Below are 13,453 nucleotides of genomic sequence, written 5' to 3' on the forward strand. Positions count from 1 at the left end.
AATCACACATCTAAAAAACCCCAAATATACCTACAATAATTTTAGTAAGGCCATCCTGTTTCAACATTTGTAGACCACTATCTCAATGTAGTGAAGTAGATTCCGGGGTAGGATTTTATGTGATGTTCACGAATGCAGCACTAACATCCTCACCTTCCCAGCTGACAATTAGCGGCCTCATAAGAAACAGCTGCGCTTCACTACCAGACAGAGGCATTTGGCAGTCTTGTTCCATCCAAGGTGGCTGAGAGCATTAGGAAGCTAAGCACTGCAGATCTCTCCAGGAGCTACTCATTTTAGTATTAACTAGTGATGGGTAGATGAGGCCTCGTGAAGCGTTTCAGCACATTCCCCAACTGTATCAATACTGTGTCAACAGGTGTTGCTGTTTTGCTCCATACTGACACCTGCTGGACCTTATGTCACAGTCAGGTGACAAAGGCTGTCCCAATTCGTCGACTCCTTCAAATGCGGCCGACAAATGTGTCTGTCACTAGGCAAAACTTGTAAGGATATTGACCGAATGCTCTTCAACTTCCTTTGGAAAAACCGGACACGTTACATCAGAAAAAGTGTATTGATGAATGACTATGAACACGGTGGTCTCAATGTTTTGGATTTTACTACTCTAAACAATACATTTAAGATTAATTGGGCTAAACATTTTCTTAAAAATCCGGTATCCATTTGGAATTTTATTCCTCACTACATTTTCTCTAAGTTTGGTGGTCTAAGTTTTATCTTAGGTTGTGATTATAATATAGATAAGCTTCCAGAAAAGCTCTCGATGTTTCACAAACAAGTTCTATTAGCTTGGTCCCTTATATATAAACACAACTTTACACCCCATACGTATTCAATTTGGAATAATAGGAACATAATGTATAAAAATAAATCATTATTTTTTTCTAGGTGGGTTGAGAAACGGATTGTTTTAGTGAATCAGCTGTTTAATCCTAATGGGCAGCTTATGTCCTATTCAGAATTCTTAAACACCTTTAAATTTCCAGCCACACCCAAAGAATATGCCACATTATTTGATGCAATACCTACGGGTATTATAATGCTTTTTAAAGGTATTCAACCTTGCATATCATCTGTTTCTCTCCCCAACTCTTTAGATTCACACATAGGAAGAATCTGTCTAACAAACCACAGTAAAAGTAATAAGAATATCCGTGCTTTGTTCCAGACAGAATCTCTAACTATCCCACATGTGGTCTCTTACTGGAATTTCTTTGTCAGTGACATTAACTGGAAAAGAGTATGGACAATTCCTAACAAGTATCTGGTAACGAATAAAGTGAAGGAAGTCTCATTTAAAATACTGCATAAATTTTATCCTGCTAATCATTACATGACGAAGTTCAAAAGGGACATAAATGTGAACTGTGGATTTTGTGGAAGCCATCCTGAGACTGTGCAACACCTCTTCTGGATCTGTTCATACGCTAGAACATTTTGGAAGGACTTCAGTAGATTAATTGCTGGACATCTCTATAAAGACTTTACTGTGAAATGGGAAAATGTTGTATTTTGTTTCTTTCGAAGGCAAAAAAAAAAGATGTTTACTTTATAATAAACTTGTTAGTTATCTTAGCTAAATGTTATTTTCACAAATGCAAATACAGTAACAAAAAGCCTAATTTTAAACATTACTATAATGATGTTTTATGTTACATAAAATTGATTAGTGGATCACTTAACAAAAAGTCTATGAAAACTATTACTATTTGTAGTAATTACAAATTATTTGAATGTTTGTAATTCTTTGTATTACACCCCCTGGCATATGTTAATTTTGTTCTGATTGTATACATGTTCTGTATACTGTTTCTTAATAAAGTTTAATATTTAAAAAATGAATAAATAAATAAATTTTAAAAAAATATGTGTCTGTCACTACCCTATCCGTACCGGAAACCCGATCGGTACCCCGCATGTGCGAAAGGTGTCTACTTCCTGTCGAAGCGTTTTACGATAGTTACGGGTCAGAGTATCTGTTAAGATGTTAAAAATAAGTAATAAGTATCTCTTAAAATGTTTCCAATAATGAATCATTTCAATACAATGTAGACAAAAATGAAAAATAAAAAGATAGTTATGGATCAGAACTCCGGAAGTAGACACCTTTCGTGCATGCGGGGTACCGATCGGGTTTCCGGTACGGATCGGGTAGTGACTGTCGCTACCCAATCTGTACCGGACACCCGATCACAGATTTTTGAGCACCGTGTACCACATAAAATCAGTTTGCAGTAAGCACAACCAGATTTCATACATAAGGCACATTTTTTAAGAAAATGAAAGGATTTTAAGTGCGCCTTATAATCCGAAAAATACGGTACTGAAAAAGTTCTTGTGCTTAAAGTGCTTCACTGAGCTGAAATTTTAACTTAAAATATCTCAAGATATATAAAATAAAAAGAAAGTCTAAATTAAAAATGCCTCAAAGGCTTCGAACTGAACATCTCAATATCTGAACATCTTACCTTGGGCATGGGCATCTGATAGGTTCCTCCCTTGACTATTTTTGATTGGTTTAGACCATGATATGGGCATAATGTGTGTCTGTTGTTGACCACACAGAGACTTTCAGAGTTGCGGAGACTGTTTTTTTTTCACTTGTGTGGCTGGTCACATCAGTGCGCCAATCTTTTGGGCAGAACGTTGGCACATAGGTGGAATGTGCAGGTGTCACTATTGTATTTTTGTGTCATTTCCCCTTTCTCCTCATCTGTGCAGAGACGCATGTGACACACAAATAAATTGAACAGCGTGGAGTCGGTGCTGCGGCGCTTCAGCAGCGCGTTCGGCTACTCTAAGCAGCACCTTGTTTAGGTCAAGATAGGTCACATAGAGACTTTCAGAGTGTGACCTAGGATTTTTTTTTAGTCGCACCCTTGTTACTCTTAAATGACATTCTGATCTTTTGAGCATGTTTCAATAATCATTGCTTCATTATTCTTTTCATTTTTTTAATTCATTTTAACAAGATGTAATTAGGCCAGACTTTCCCTGTATCTTTTAAAAGCAAACATCACTATTGTAATTTTAGATTTGCTTTTTAAATCATGTATTGATGCATCACTGGGTTGAGTGAAAAGAGATTTTTAATAAGGATTTACCAAGCAAACATTGATGTCAGTTACCCCATAGTGGGGTTGGTTGTCAGACAGTACGGGGTATTTTGTCCTTACAGTCATCAGTGGGATTTTAGTAAAAAATGTTGATTTAAAAAAAAAAAAGTATCAATAAATTTCAAATGAACACCACCAAATGTCGCTTGTATTTAAATTGTGAATTTGAACCAAAGATAGTTTTTGTGAGTTATGAGCAGAGAAAAGACTAAAGTCATTTACAGTGCTTCAATGATGCAGCCTTTATTAAGGCCACAAAAACAACTGAAGACATATTCTGCATCCATAACTGTATTTTGAATGATACTGGCGTATCACTGAAATAAAAATGCCAGATGTTGCCTGTATCTTGTAAAAGACAAGCAGTCTTTTTGTGTTTCCAACAGGTAACCATGACTGTCAGTGTTTTAATAAGCGTGCACTTTTTTTGTAATAAAAAAAGCTACTCCAACCCAGAACAATTACAAAATACTTCCTCTACTAAAAGTTTTGTGTCTTTTTCTCAATCTAACTACTGATAAAGGGACAGCTTGTCTGGTCAAATGTGTAATATCAACAGAGCTCCACAGCGCCCTCTGATGTGTGACTAACAAGCAATCAGACAACCCCATGTTTGCACATGCTGCTGGTTCTCATGATACACAGAACAAAAAGGGTGATTTACACTTTATGTGGTAACACCTCCTTTTGTCTCCAGCATCTGTGAGACAACAAATAAGTCTACAAATTGTTATTTCAGCAAAGAGTAGGGTGACCACATGTCCGTCCTAATGTGGGACTGCATAGCATTTTCTTACAGTGTCCCACATTTTACATTGGCACAAAACACTTGGAAGTATATTTGGCCTTTGTGTCGTAAATGGTAATCTAGTTATAGTTTAAACTGTTTGTTGTATTTTTAGTTTTTAGTTTGCTATGAAACTTTCACACTACTTCCCAGCATTGTTGACGTCTCACTTTGTCCCTCAAAAAACACAGACTTTGATGGGATTTGTTCACCCTAGAAAGGAGTGGCAGAGAAATGCCTTTACTCATTTATGTGTGTATTTGTTGATGCTGATTACATTACTGGACAATATTTAAAGCAGGTTATAGCTACTCAGGGCTCCCTGAACCTGCTTTTGCTCATAATTTATGCGTGCAACAATATTCTAATATATTCTATTCTAAGTTACAGCACATTTCCCACAGAAATTAATCCAGACACTCATCAGGAAGGACAGGTAAAAAGAAGAAACATTTGCAAAAGCCATAAATTTCATCATAACACCCTGAAAAATAACTATATTAATAGTGGTCATAATTATGAGAATGAGAGAGGAGGACAGAGTGAGCGAAAAAGAGAGAGCAGGATGATAACAGTAAAGCGAGTGAGCAAAAAGAAGCAGGAAGGAGTGTCAGACTCAACAAAATGAATAAGACAACGTCGCATCTGTTTCGTCCACATTCACTGATGATATTTTTAAAAGTTGTAAGATTATATTTTTGTTATTTTCTAGGTGAATACAACATGTTTGTATGTGACTGTCAGTGCAAAGGACAAGTGAGGCGGATGAAGAGAGAAAGGACAGAGATATTGGCTGCAGATCGCCGTCCGTCCCTGAGCCTGGTTCTGCCGGAGGTTTCTTCCTGTTAACAGGGAGTTTTTCCTTTCCACTATCGCCCAACTGCTCGCTCATAGGGGTCATATGATTGTTGGGTTTTTCTCTGTATATATTATTGTAGGGTCTACCTGACAACATAAAGCACCTTTAGGCGACTGTTGTTGTGATTTGGCGCTATATAAATAAAATTGAATTGAATATTGAAGTTAGATGTAAAAAATAATCATTATTTTTCACAAGATAATTTTCATACATTTCCACTGTCTTTATTGAATAAGGATACTTTAACCACCTGTTGATTTAGTGGACTGCCTCTGTGTGGTTAAGAGACTGAAACGATGTGTTGCATGTTTCTCCTCTTATCTGCTTTGCAACAAATTGTCAAAATGACTTAAATTTTGCCTCAGGTTTGATAAATAAAGGTTCCACCCTGAAATGATTGCATTATATTGAATTCTGTGATTATTCATTCTGAATTCTTCTTAGACACTAGCATAGGTAATCCTTCGACTTAGTGCTTTTGAAGGTAACGTGTGTAAACAACTGAATTGAAGTTTGCAAAGGCGAAAAGGGTTGACTACATGAGCAAACAGCATATTCTAATAATATCATTTACAAGGCTCTGGATGCATGACATTGTGACTGTGGCTTCCTAAAAGTTTGATCTTAAAATCACCCCATACAAAATCTAAGTTCAATCACACACGTTCCTGCATTTTAAGCAAAAGTGAGCATAAACATACAGGATCCAGATCCAGAGGTAAAATCATGATCCATTCACATTTAATGTGAGTGCTTGTGTGTGTGAAGTAAATGTGACTGCAGAGAACAGGTCAGAGAAAATCTGGTATGGCCTATATATGTTTTATTTTTACTTAAATCTTTAGAACATGAATACAAATAACCACTTTTATTCAACTTGACATAAGAAATCTAACAATATAAGTACTCAATCCCTCTCTATGCCAATCATAAACAACAACTATGTTTTTAAAGGATCTTAATCTGGGGGCAAAAAACTATCACATTGACTTCTGAATGCGCATGACTGTTGGTTATATAGTGTATGAGATGGCACGCTTTGAAGTTCAGTTTTCAGTGCAAAAGTCCTACACATAGAATAAGGCAAAAACTTTCTAGAAAGATTAAAAACTATACAAACACTGTTTAAAGAGAAAAGTTTTGCACAGTTTACGCAGACATAGGAAGGCCTACAAGGGTATACAAAACACATTGGTGTTGGTCCCAGTATAGATTAATATTGGCTAGTATATAATAACCCTTTATACTTTAGGACTCGGTTGTCCTAAAGTGGAGGAAAAGGAGGTCTAAGAACACCCTAGATTAAAGCATTTGATCAAAAGGTTCCTCCGCAATCATTCATTCATACAGTTCGATGGCTACAATTATAGTATAGGCAGCACAGGCTATAAATATAATGAAGGATATTTCAGTTATCTGGGTCTCCTCTGCTCCATCCCATTAGGCAGAAATCCTGCAATGATCGGCACTGGCCATATGAGAGCAGCAACACTCCACACAATGATAACCAGAGTCATAAAACAAGCCACAAGTGTCGACTCGATGGGTTTTCTGTTCAGCCTCCAACTTTTGTCCCCCTTCAGCTCGTCGAGGCTGAAATCCACGCAGCAAAAAGTGACTTGATCCCCGGTCTGCTGGCCCCTTGACCTACCCTGACCGAACTTCCGGTACCGGGACATCCCGCAGCCCACGCACAAGCGCAACTCCTGCTGACCCCCGGTGACTCCGAGGTGCTCGATGACAACGGGCGAGATCACCCTGTTGAAAGACGCGGCGAAAAAAGCCCTGCCGTGGTTGTTGGTGGTGTAGATGATAACATCACACTGGAAGCCGAAGCTGCTGTCCCAGCGGGCCACCAGCGACGTGGGCAGGAGTCTCTGGACGCTCACGTTGCACTGGGACAGACTCTGCATGGAGGAGGCGTCGGGCGAGGCGTCGCTCTCCTCCACAGACCTTTTGGAGAAGCGCACGTCCACCTCCAGGTTCGCCAGGAACCTGTTGGAGGAGTTGATGGGCGGCAGGAGGAGGTCCTCGTCGCTCCAGCCTTGACATCGCGGGAGAAGTGCGGCCACCGCGGTCAGAGCCAGCAGGAGAGTCGGAGAGTTGTTCAGCATGGCACAGGGCGCGTCTCTCCTGCTCGCATGGTGCGGTGACGATCGCCGGAGACGGACGAGATGTGCAAATGTTTAATTCACCAGTCGCGAGTGTTTTTTTGTTTTTTTAACGCAGCACCCAGCGGAAAGATTCAATTCCCTGCTCGGCTGATACAAATGGAAACGTCCAAAGGCTGTCATGCGCGCATCCCCCCTCCCTGCGGATGTTTCTATCCGTCTCGTTCTCCAAATGTGCCCATCTATCGGTACACAGACGTAGCAGGATGGGAAGAGCTGTGCGCTCTCAGCTCCGATCTTCACTTCCTGCCGGTCACTTCAGGTGTGAGCGCTGAGCATCAAAACACAAAGGAGTGGTTTGGGGGGGGGGGTCTCTAGTGCTCCAGTGCGCAGGAGCTCAGTGCATTACATATTTTCTAGTCATGACATACACATGCTTCATAAACCTACCACACCAAAAATAAATGAAAGCGTTATACAGAGAACGTCACGTGACCGTATAGAGGCCAGTTAATCAGCTGCCCTCAATTTATTTCTCAATTTATTCCTCTGAGGCACCAGGAGTTAGCAGCATTACCAGAAGTTTAAAAATAATCACGGGTCCCCCAGTGCACCCCTTTAGCCCCACTGAGCTACATGTCAACACATGAGAGAAAATCTCAAAAATTTCTTTATTTATTTGGATTTATTGAAATATTCACCAGGCTTGCTACATTTCCCGCACAGAGACATTTATTAAAATGTTAAAGTGCATTTTTTTTCAATGATTTGGCATCAAAAACGTGCAATTTCTAAAATCTCAGTTATACCCAACTACAAAAAAGCTTTAAAATGTCTTCTGACAGGGAGCAGTATTATTATGGTGGGGGAGCAGCAAATTCTGCGTATATACAGGTGTCATATTAGAGTCTGTTGATAAGACAATCCATCATTTGGAGCAGACTGAAATATGGATGTTTGGATGAATTTGGTGATTGCCCCACCTTTTTACCATCAGCAGCAAACCAAAAAATCAGCACAAACAGACATTGGTCACTGATTTCAGATGACGATTGTTATCGAGGGCAATTAGAGAAAAGTCTCAGGCCTTGATCCAGGGTGAATGGAAGAATCCTTACTGCCACTGCTTTTCCTCCAGTGATGAGGTCAGGTTAAAATTTCAGTTTGACTGCAAATTCACGCTCCCTGGGGGTTTCTACAGCCTGTGCGAGTTGGGGAGACGTCCCCGTGTAGCACATGCGTGTCCATATGTTTATAAAAGTGTTTGAAGTATTTTGTGCCACAGAGAAGCATGATAGGATTTCAGGTGATAAGGGACAACAGCATTACAGCAAGGACGCAGCGACTTTGACTGTTGTTTCATTTGACGAACTGAGCTGAGAGATAAGAAGTTAATCCACCACATGCAGGAAAGATTAACCTCCGGACCTTTATTTATTCAGATCAGATTAGATTCATTGAGTTCAGCCTGAATGATGGTCTCTGAGCAAACAGCAGGGTTTTAGTGCCTTGCTCAAAAACAAGTGCTGCTCTTTCATTTCCACACAAGTAGCTATACCTTGACCGGACACTTTGTTAGGGGGACCTTGCATGGACCCTCTTTTTGCCTTCTAAACTCCCTTAATTCTTCATGGCACATATTCAACAGAGTGCTCAAAACAATCCGAGATTTTGGTCAGTGTTAACATGACAGTGTCACAGGGTTGCTGATTTGCTGGCTGCACATCCATCCAAAAGGTGCTCTACTGGATTGAGAGCTGGAAACTGTGGAGGCCATTTCAGTACAATGATCTGATTGTCATGATTAAGAAGCCAGTTTGACATGATTTGAGCTTTCTGATGTGTTATCCTGCTCCAGCCATCAGAAGATGGGTACACAGCATGAACAATACTGGACATGGTCAGCAACAAATTTAAGCATTTAAACTGTGGCCATGTGGTACTAAGAAGCCAAAGTGTGACAAGAAAATTACCACCCACACCTTTACACCACCCCGAATCATTGATACAAGGCAGGATGGATCTATATTGTGACCCTGCCATCCAAATGTGGAAGCAGAAATGGAGATTCATCAGACCAGATAATAGTTCTCCAGTCTTATATTGTCTAATATTGGGGAGCCTTTGTGACACGAGTAGCAGTGCAGTCTCCTGCTGCTTCAGCGTTTGATGTTTTGTACGTTCAGAGACGCTCTTCTGCACACTTTGGTTTTAATCAGTGGTTATTTGAGTTACTCTTGCCTTCCTATCAGCTCAAATCAGGCCAGCCATTTTCACACTGACCTCTGACAACAAAAAGGCATTTTAACCCATAAAACTGATATTTTCCCTTTTTCAAACAATTCTTTATAAACCCCAGAGAGGTTTGTGTGGGAAACTCCCAGCAGATCAGCAATTTCTGAAATACTCAAGAAACAACCATGCCACATTCAAAGACACTTTAGTCACCTTTCTCCCCCATTCTGATGCTCACTTTGAATTTCAGCAGGTCTCTTTGACGATGCCTTAAAGCCTAATAGCTCTGAGTTGCAGCCACATGATTGGCTGATTTGATAATAATGATGTGTAACTAATACAGAGACTGTATGAATAAATTCTGTCTGAACAATTTCAGCCTTTATCTTCCTTTAATGAAGTACGTGTTAATTCTCTAAAAACTGACAATCTAATAAAATTATATTCAAGTTTTTTACACACATTCAGTGATGAAGCATCCATGAGAAATACTACAGCATCATTGTTGTGTCATGACCCCACTGATGGGGAACTTACCTGGCACACACATCTAAAATCTCAGAGTTTTTGTTGTCTGCAGGAATATGGGGCCAGTTATTTGTACTGCTGTAATGTACAGTTAGACAACCGTATGATAGGGTGTTGCCACATTTTATTTCTGATTAAGTCAGGGAATGAGGGAAGATTATGATCTTGCCTAAATTTGTCCCTCACAGAGAGATGTTTTTGAGCGTCCAACACAATTTTTAGTCGACCCTTCCCACGTTGATACTGTACCTCCTTTCTGAGTTAAAAGGCACTTTTGTGTAAGCATGCTCATTCTGAACATTCTTTTGTCCTTCTGTCAGGACAACCTATTAATGGGTATCTCCTGCTGGATACATAAAGCCTTGCTGCTGCTCAAAGATAGCTGCAAGTTCAAATCCACTCAGGTCTAATGACGGTGCCACACACAAGCTACACAGCTTCTCAGCAAGCACAGAAGGCCACTCATGAAAGAAACTGTCCACATCCGTTCTTTTTTCCTTTTCAGTCATAAAACAGCCGCTGCATGCAAAGTGTCTTCCTGTAGTTACCCAGAGTGAAAATGCTATCTTTGGGTTGTCGTTCATTCTGCACATCGCAGAGCCTATTCAAGACAGCATATATAAGAAAAAAAGAATGAATTTAAAAGCTTGTGTGACAGTTTTTTGTTATTTAAGTGTGTTACCTTCTCACAGACTCAGACTGCCCATTAAGAGCAACAATCTCTCTCCCCAAGTTGTGAAGAATGTACTTTACTCGGCATTGCTATTTTTAAAATGATGTGTTTGTTTTTCTTTCTCAGTCCGAAGCTTCTACTTATGAAGCTGTAAACCCAATAGTCCATAACCCCTTTACTTGTTTGCTCATCTACTCTCCGCCCTTTGAGCTTTCTTTATGTTGGTGCTTGTTTCCTTCGACCGTATTGTGCACTCAGGGGAAACCAGACACATCAATAAACATGTTCCTCTGCAGCAGCAGGGGTTTTCGTACACACTGTGTATCACCTGGCTGTTCTATCTGATAGGAGACACAATCCCCCGCCCGCCACCCTGCCCTCTTTGTGTTATGGATCCAGCACTTTATCACAAACGGCCAATATGATTACACCTACAGCTGGGGACACGGCTGCAGTTAATCTCAAGGGATTTTTTTTTTAGCTCTAATGATAGTTTCAGTATTAGGACTGGTGGTTAAACACCTGATCGCTTTTTGGCAGGTTGCCCTGAGCTGCAAAATCTCACTAACTCCAAAAACTTGATGAGACCACGACCAACCTTTCTCCTTTTACCTTTTGAAAGAGGTTTAAACTAGTGTCTTAACATTTGGCATTTTTGAAGCATTTGTACTTTTATTTATTAGAGATGCATTGCATTTGTTTTTGTTTTTTGTTTTTCATCTACAGCATCATTGTTTAGTCTTTTCCCTTTATTTTTCTATAAATTGCATTTCTAGGCTAGGCTTCAGCTCCCCACAACCATAAATTGCACAGGCAGGTAAGAAAATGGAAAGGTGGTCATTTACTTCGTGCCTTATGGTCACGTGTAAAAATTCAAGAGTTCTGGTCCAGAATATCTGAAAACATTCATGATCATTTAGGGATTCTGTCACACACGATTCATTTTAGGCAGCGACTCAAAATCAGAGGGAGAAGACTAACATTTTTTTGACTGTTTGGTCAGACACATGCACACGCTGGAGGTCGTTTTGTTGGGCTCTCGCAGTGCTTCTGCTGTTCCCCCTCACACAGGCACAGGAAGCAAAAATAGGACCTGCTGATGGGTTGATCCAGAAAGCCAGCTCAGCTCATGTAATTCATGTAATGGCCACTCTCCGGGATCTCCTGCATACTCATGCGACTGTGTTAGGAGACACAGGAAACCTTTATGTGACAGCAGCAATAAGGACTCTAGTAAAAAGCAAAAGTAGAGACAAATCCGTCAGGAGCCATGAGGAGAGAGCAACGGACACTGGACGCCGTCTGCAAAAAACATTCTTTTTGGGGGGGATTACCACTGCAGTGCAACTGTAATCACTTTCATTTGCATTAAAGGAATTGAAATGGGCTCACAGTGGTTTAAGTTTCCCAATATCAAGTGTTCCCTTCACTGTTTTGATCAGTGTAGTTTGTTTAAAGGGCTCCTAGGTGTGGAAAGACAGGGGTGGAGACCTGAATATGTGTTTTTATATTATTTTCTGTGCATTTTTTGGGCAAGCATAAATAAAAACTGTCCATAACAACAACAACAACAAAGCAAGATGGATGGATTCAATGCAAAAAAGCATCATGAGCAGCAACTGCTCTCTGCCCTTTTGATTTTAAACAAAACAAGACACTAAAGGTTTCCCTGAGGTGCAGATTGATTACGGCCGTTGCTCTTACTGTGTCCATCGTCCTTAAAGGGTTCAGGAAAAGCCAAATTATCCTCATGTCTTAATTGCTTAACTTTCATAACATTCTCTTCTTCAACTTTTTAAACAGAGGGTATGTCTTTGAGGAATTAATTATGTCTTTTAGCAGTCTACTTTTCCCAACAGCTTAAATATAATGCATCAGGAAAGATAATAAGCTATTGACAGAATTAGGGTGAGGATTATTCTGTTTTATCTTCGCAGAATGAGATGAGATATGGGCGCCTCTTGTATGAATTGTTTTCTCCTGTGCTGTTTAAATGGTGTAATTTGCTCCAGAGGCCTGCCTTCGTGTATTTGATGTGAGGGCCAGCTGAAAGATACCTTGGCCTCAATTTGCACCTGAAAGCTCCCGTGTGCTCGCCTCTGTTTAATTATGACAGCGTATCCCACTCGGTCTTTTTCTCTTTTTTTTGCTTGAAAACAATCGTGTAGTTGTACTGCTCTCTTTCTGTGCACTGAGACATCTCTCTGGTGCACGCAAACACTCCCACACGTTTCCAAATGCCGGTCCCTCTGCATCAGAAATGCTCCAGACAATGTACTGGTGAGCCGAGCAGGAAAATGTAAATGACTTTCTTGTTCATTAATTATGCTATAAAAATGTAAATTGCTCTGGTGACAAAAATGCAAATGGACTAAGATAAAGGTCTCTTCTGCTAAAGGAAAATGTATGAAAGATTCATTTCTCAGAAAATGTAGCTCTTTATTTTGGAGACCAAAAGAGGAGAGACCTGCAGCAGCTCCTGGCTGGCCTTCATCAGCTCTGCGCTGGATCAGACGCCATTAATCTGACCCGCTGGCTCTCACACACAACTGACGTAATTAGAAGTCAAGGATTGGGGACGCAGCTCCTCATAGCTGTGGTGTTAAGTCGCTTGTTTTACATCTGAGAATCTCCTGTCTGTTTCCAGTGGTCCTGTCATACCACCAATCACTGCCAGGACTTATCACCACGGCAACAAAACTGCATTTCCCTAGTAGCAGGGGAGTAGTGGGGTGCCCGCTGATAAGGAATGAATGGTCTGTTTAGTTGGTAATAATAAAAATAATAATAAAAAGAAATGAAAATGAAAATAATATTATTATCTTTGTTTTTATTGTTATATGTGGACTTTAGTGGTGAGGATGCTGCGGGAGATCAGAGCAGCCAAATATTCACAATAATAACGTGCTCAGGGACTGTGGAGGAAAAATAATGCACCGGGCAGCAGGCCTGTCTGTCAGACTGTCCCTCTCACTTAATTTTTGAAGAAGTAACAGGCTCCTAGTCAGAAAACGACTGGTTCAGGCACAGACATGATGAAGAAATGCAGAAGTGGATGTGATGCATCTTTTACATTCAGGTTCTTGAGGGAATTTTGAACAGGTTAAAAAACTGAAACTA

General features: G+C 40.2%; 1 protein-coding gene across 1 annotated transcript; it reads right to left on the bottom strand.

The window, feature by feature from the left end:
* Nucleotides 1-5,601: 5,601 nt before the first annotated feature.
* On the bottom strand, nucleotides 5,602-7,204 carry tmem158 (transmembrane protein 158). The gene has a single exon (XM_085421700.1). It carries the CDS (start codon nucleotides 6,898-6,900, stop codon nucleotides 6,199-6,201), a length of 702 nt encoding a protein of 233 aa, XP_085277826.1. The 5' UTR covers nucleotides 6,901-7,204; the 3' UTR covers nucleotides 5,602-6,198.
* Between the last annotated feature and the right edge of the window lie 6,249 nt (nucleotides 7,205-13,453).

The sequence above is a fragment of the Rhamphochromis longiceps genome, linkage group LG11 (genome assembly GCF_057381845.1).
Source record: "Rhamphochromis longiceps isolate RC_006_pf linkage group LG11, R_longiceps_female_GT1.1, whole genome shotgun sequence".
In the NCBI taxonomy this organism is placed as follows: Eukaryota; Metazoa; Chordata; class Actinopteri; order Cichliformes; family Cichlidae; genus Rhamphochromis; species Rhamphochromis longiceps.

What these genes read in the sequence shown, in the direction of transcription:
- tmem158 (XM_085421700.1), bottom strand. Translation starts at nt 6,900, where the DNA reads ATGCTGAACAACTCTCCGACTCTCCTGCTGGCTCTGACCGCGGTGGCC.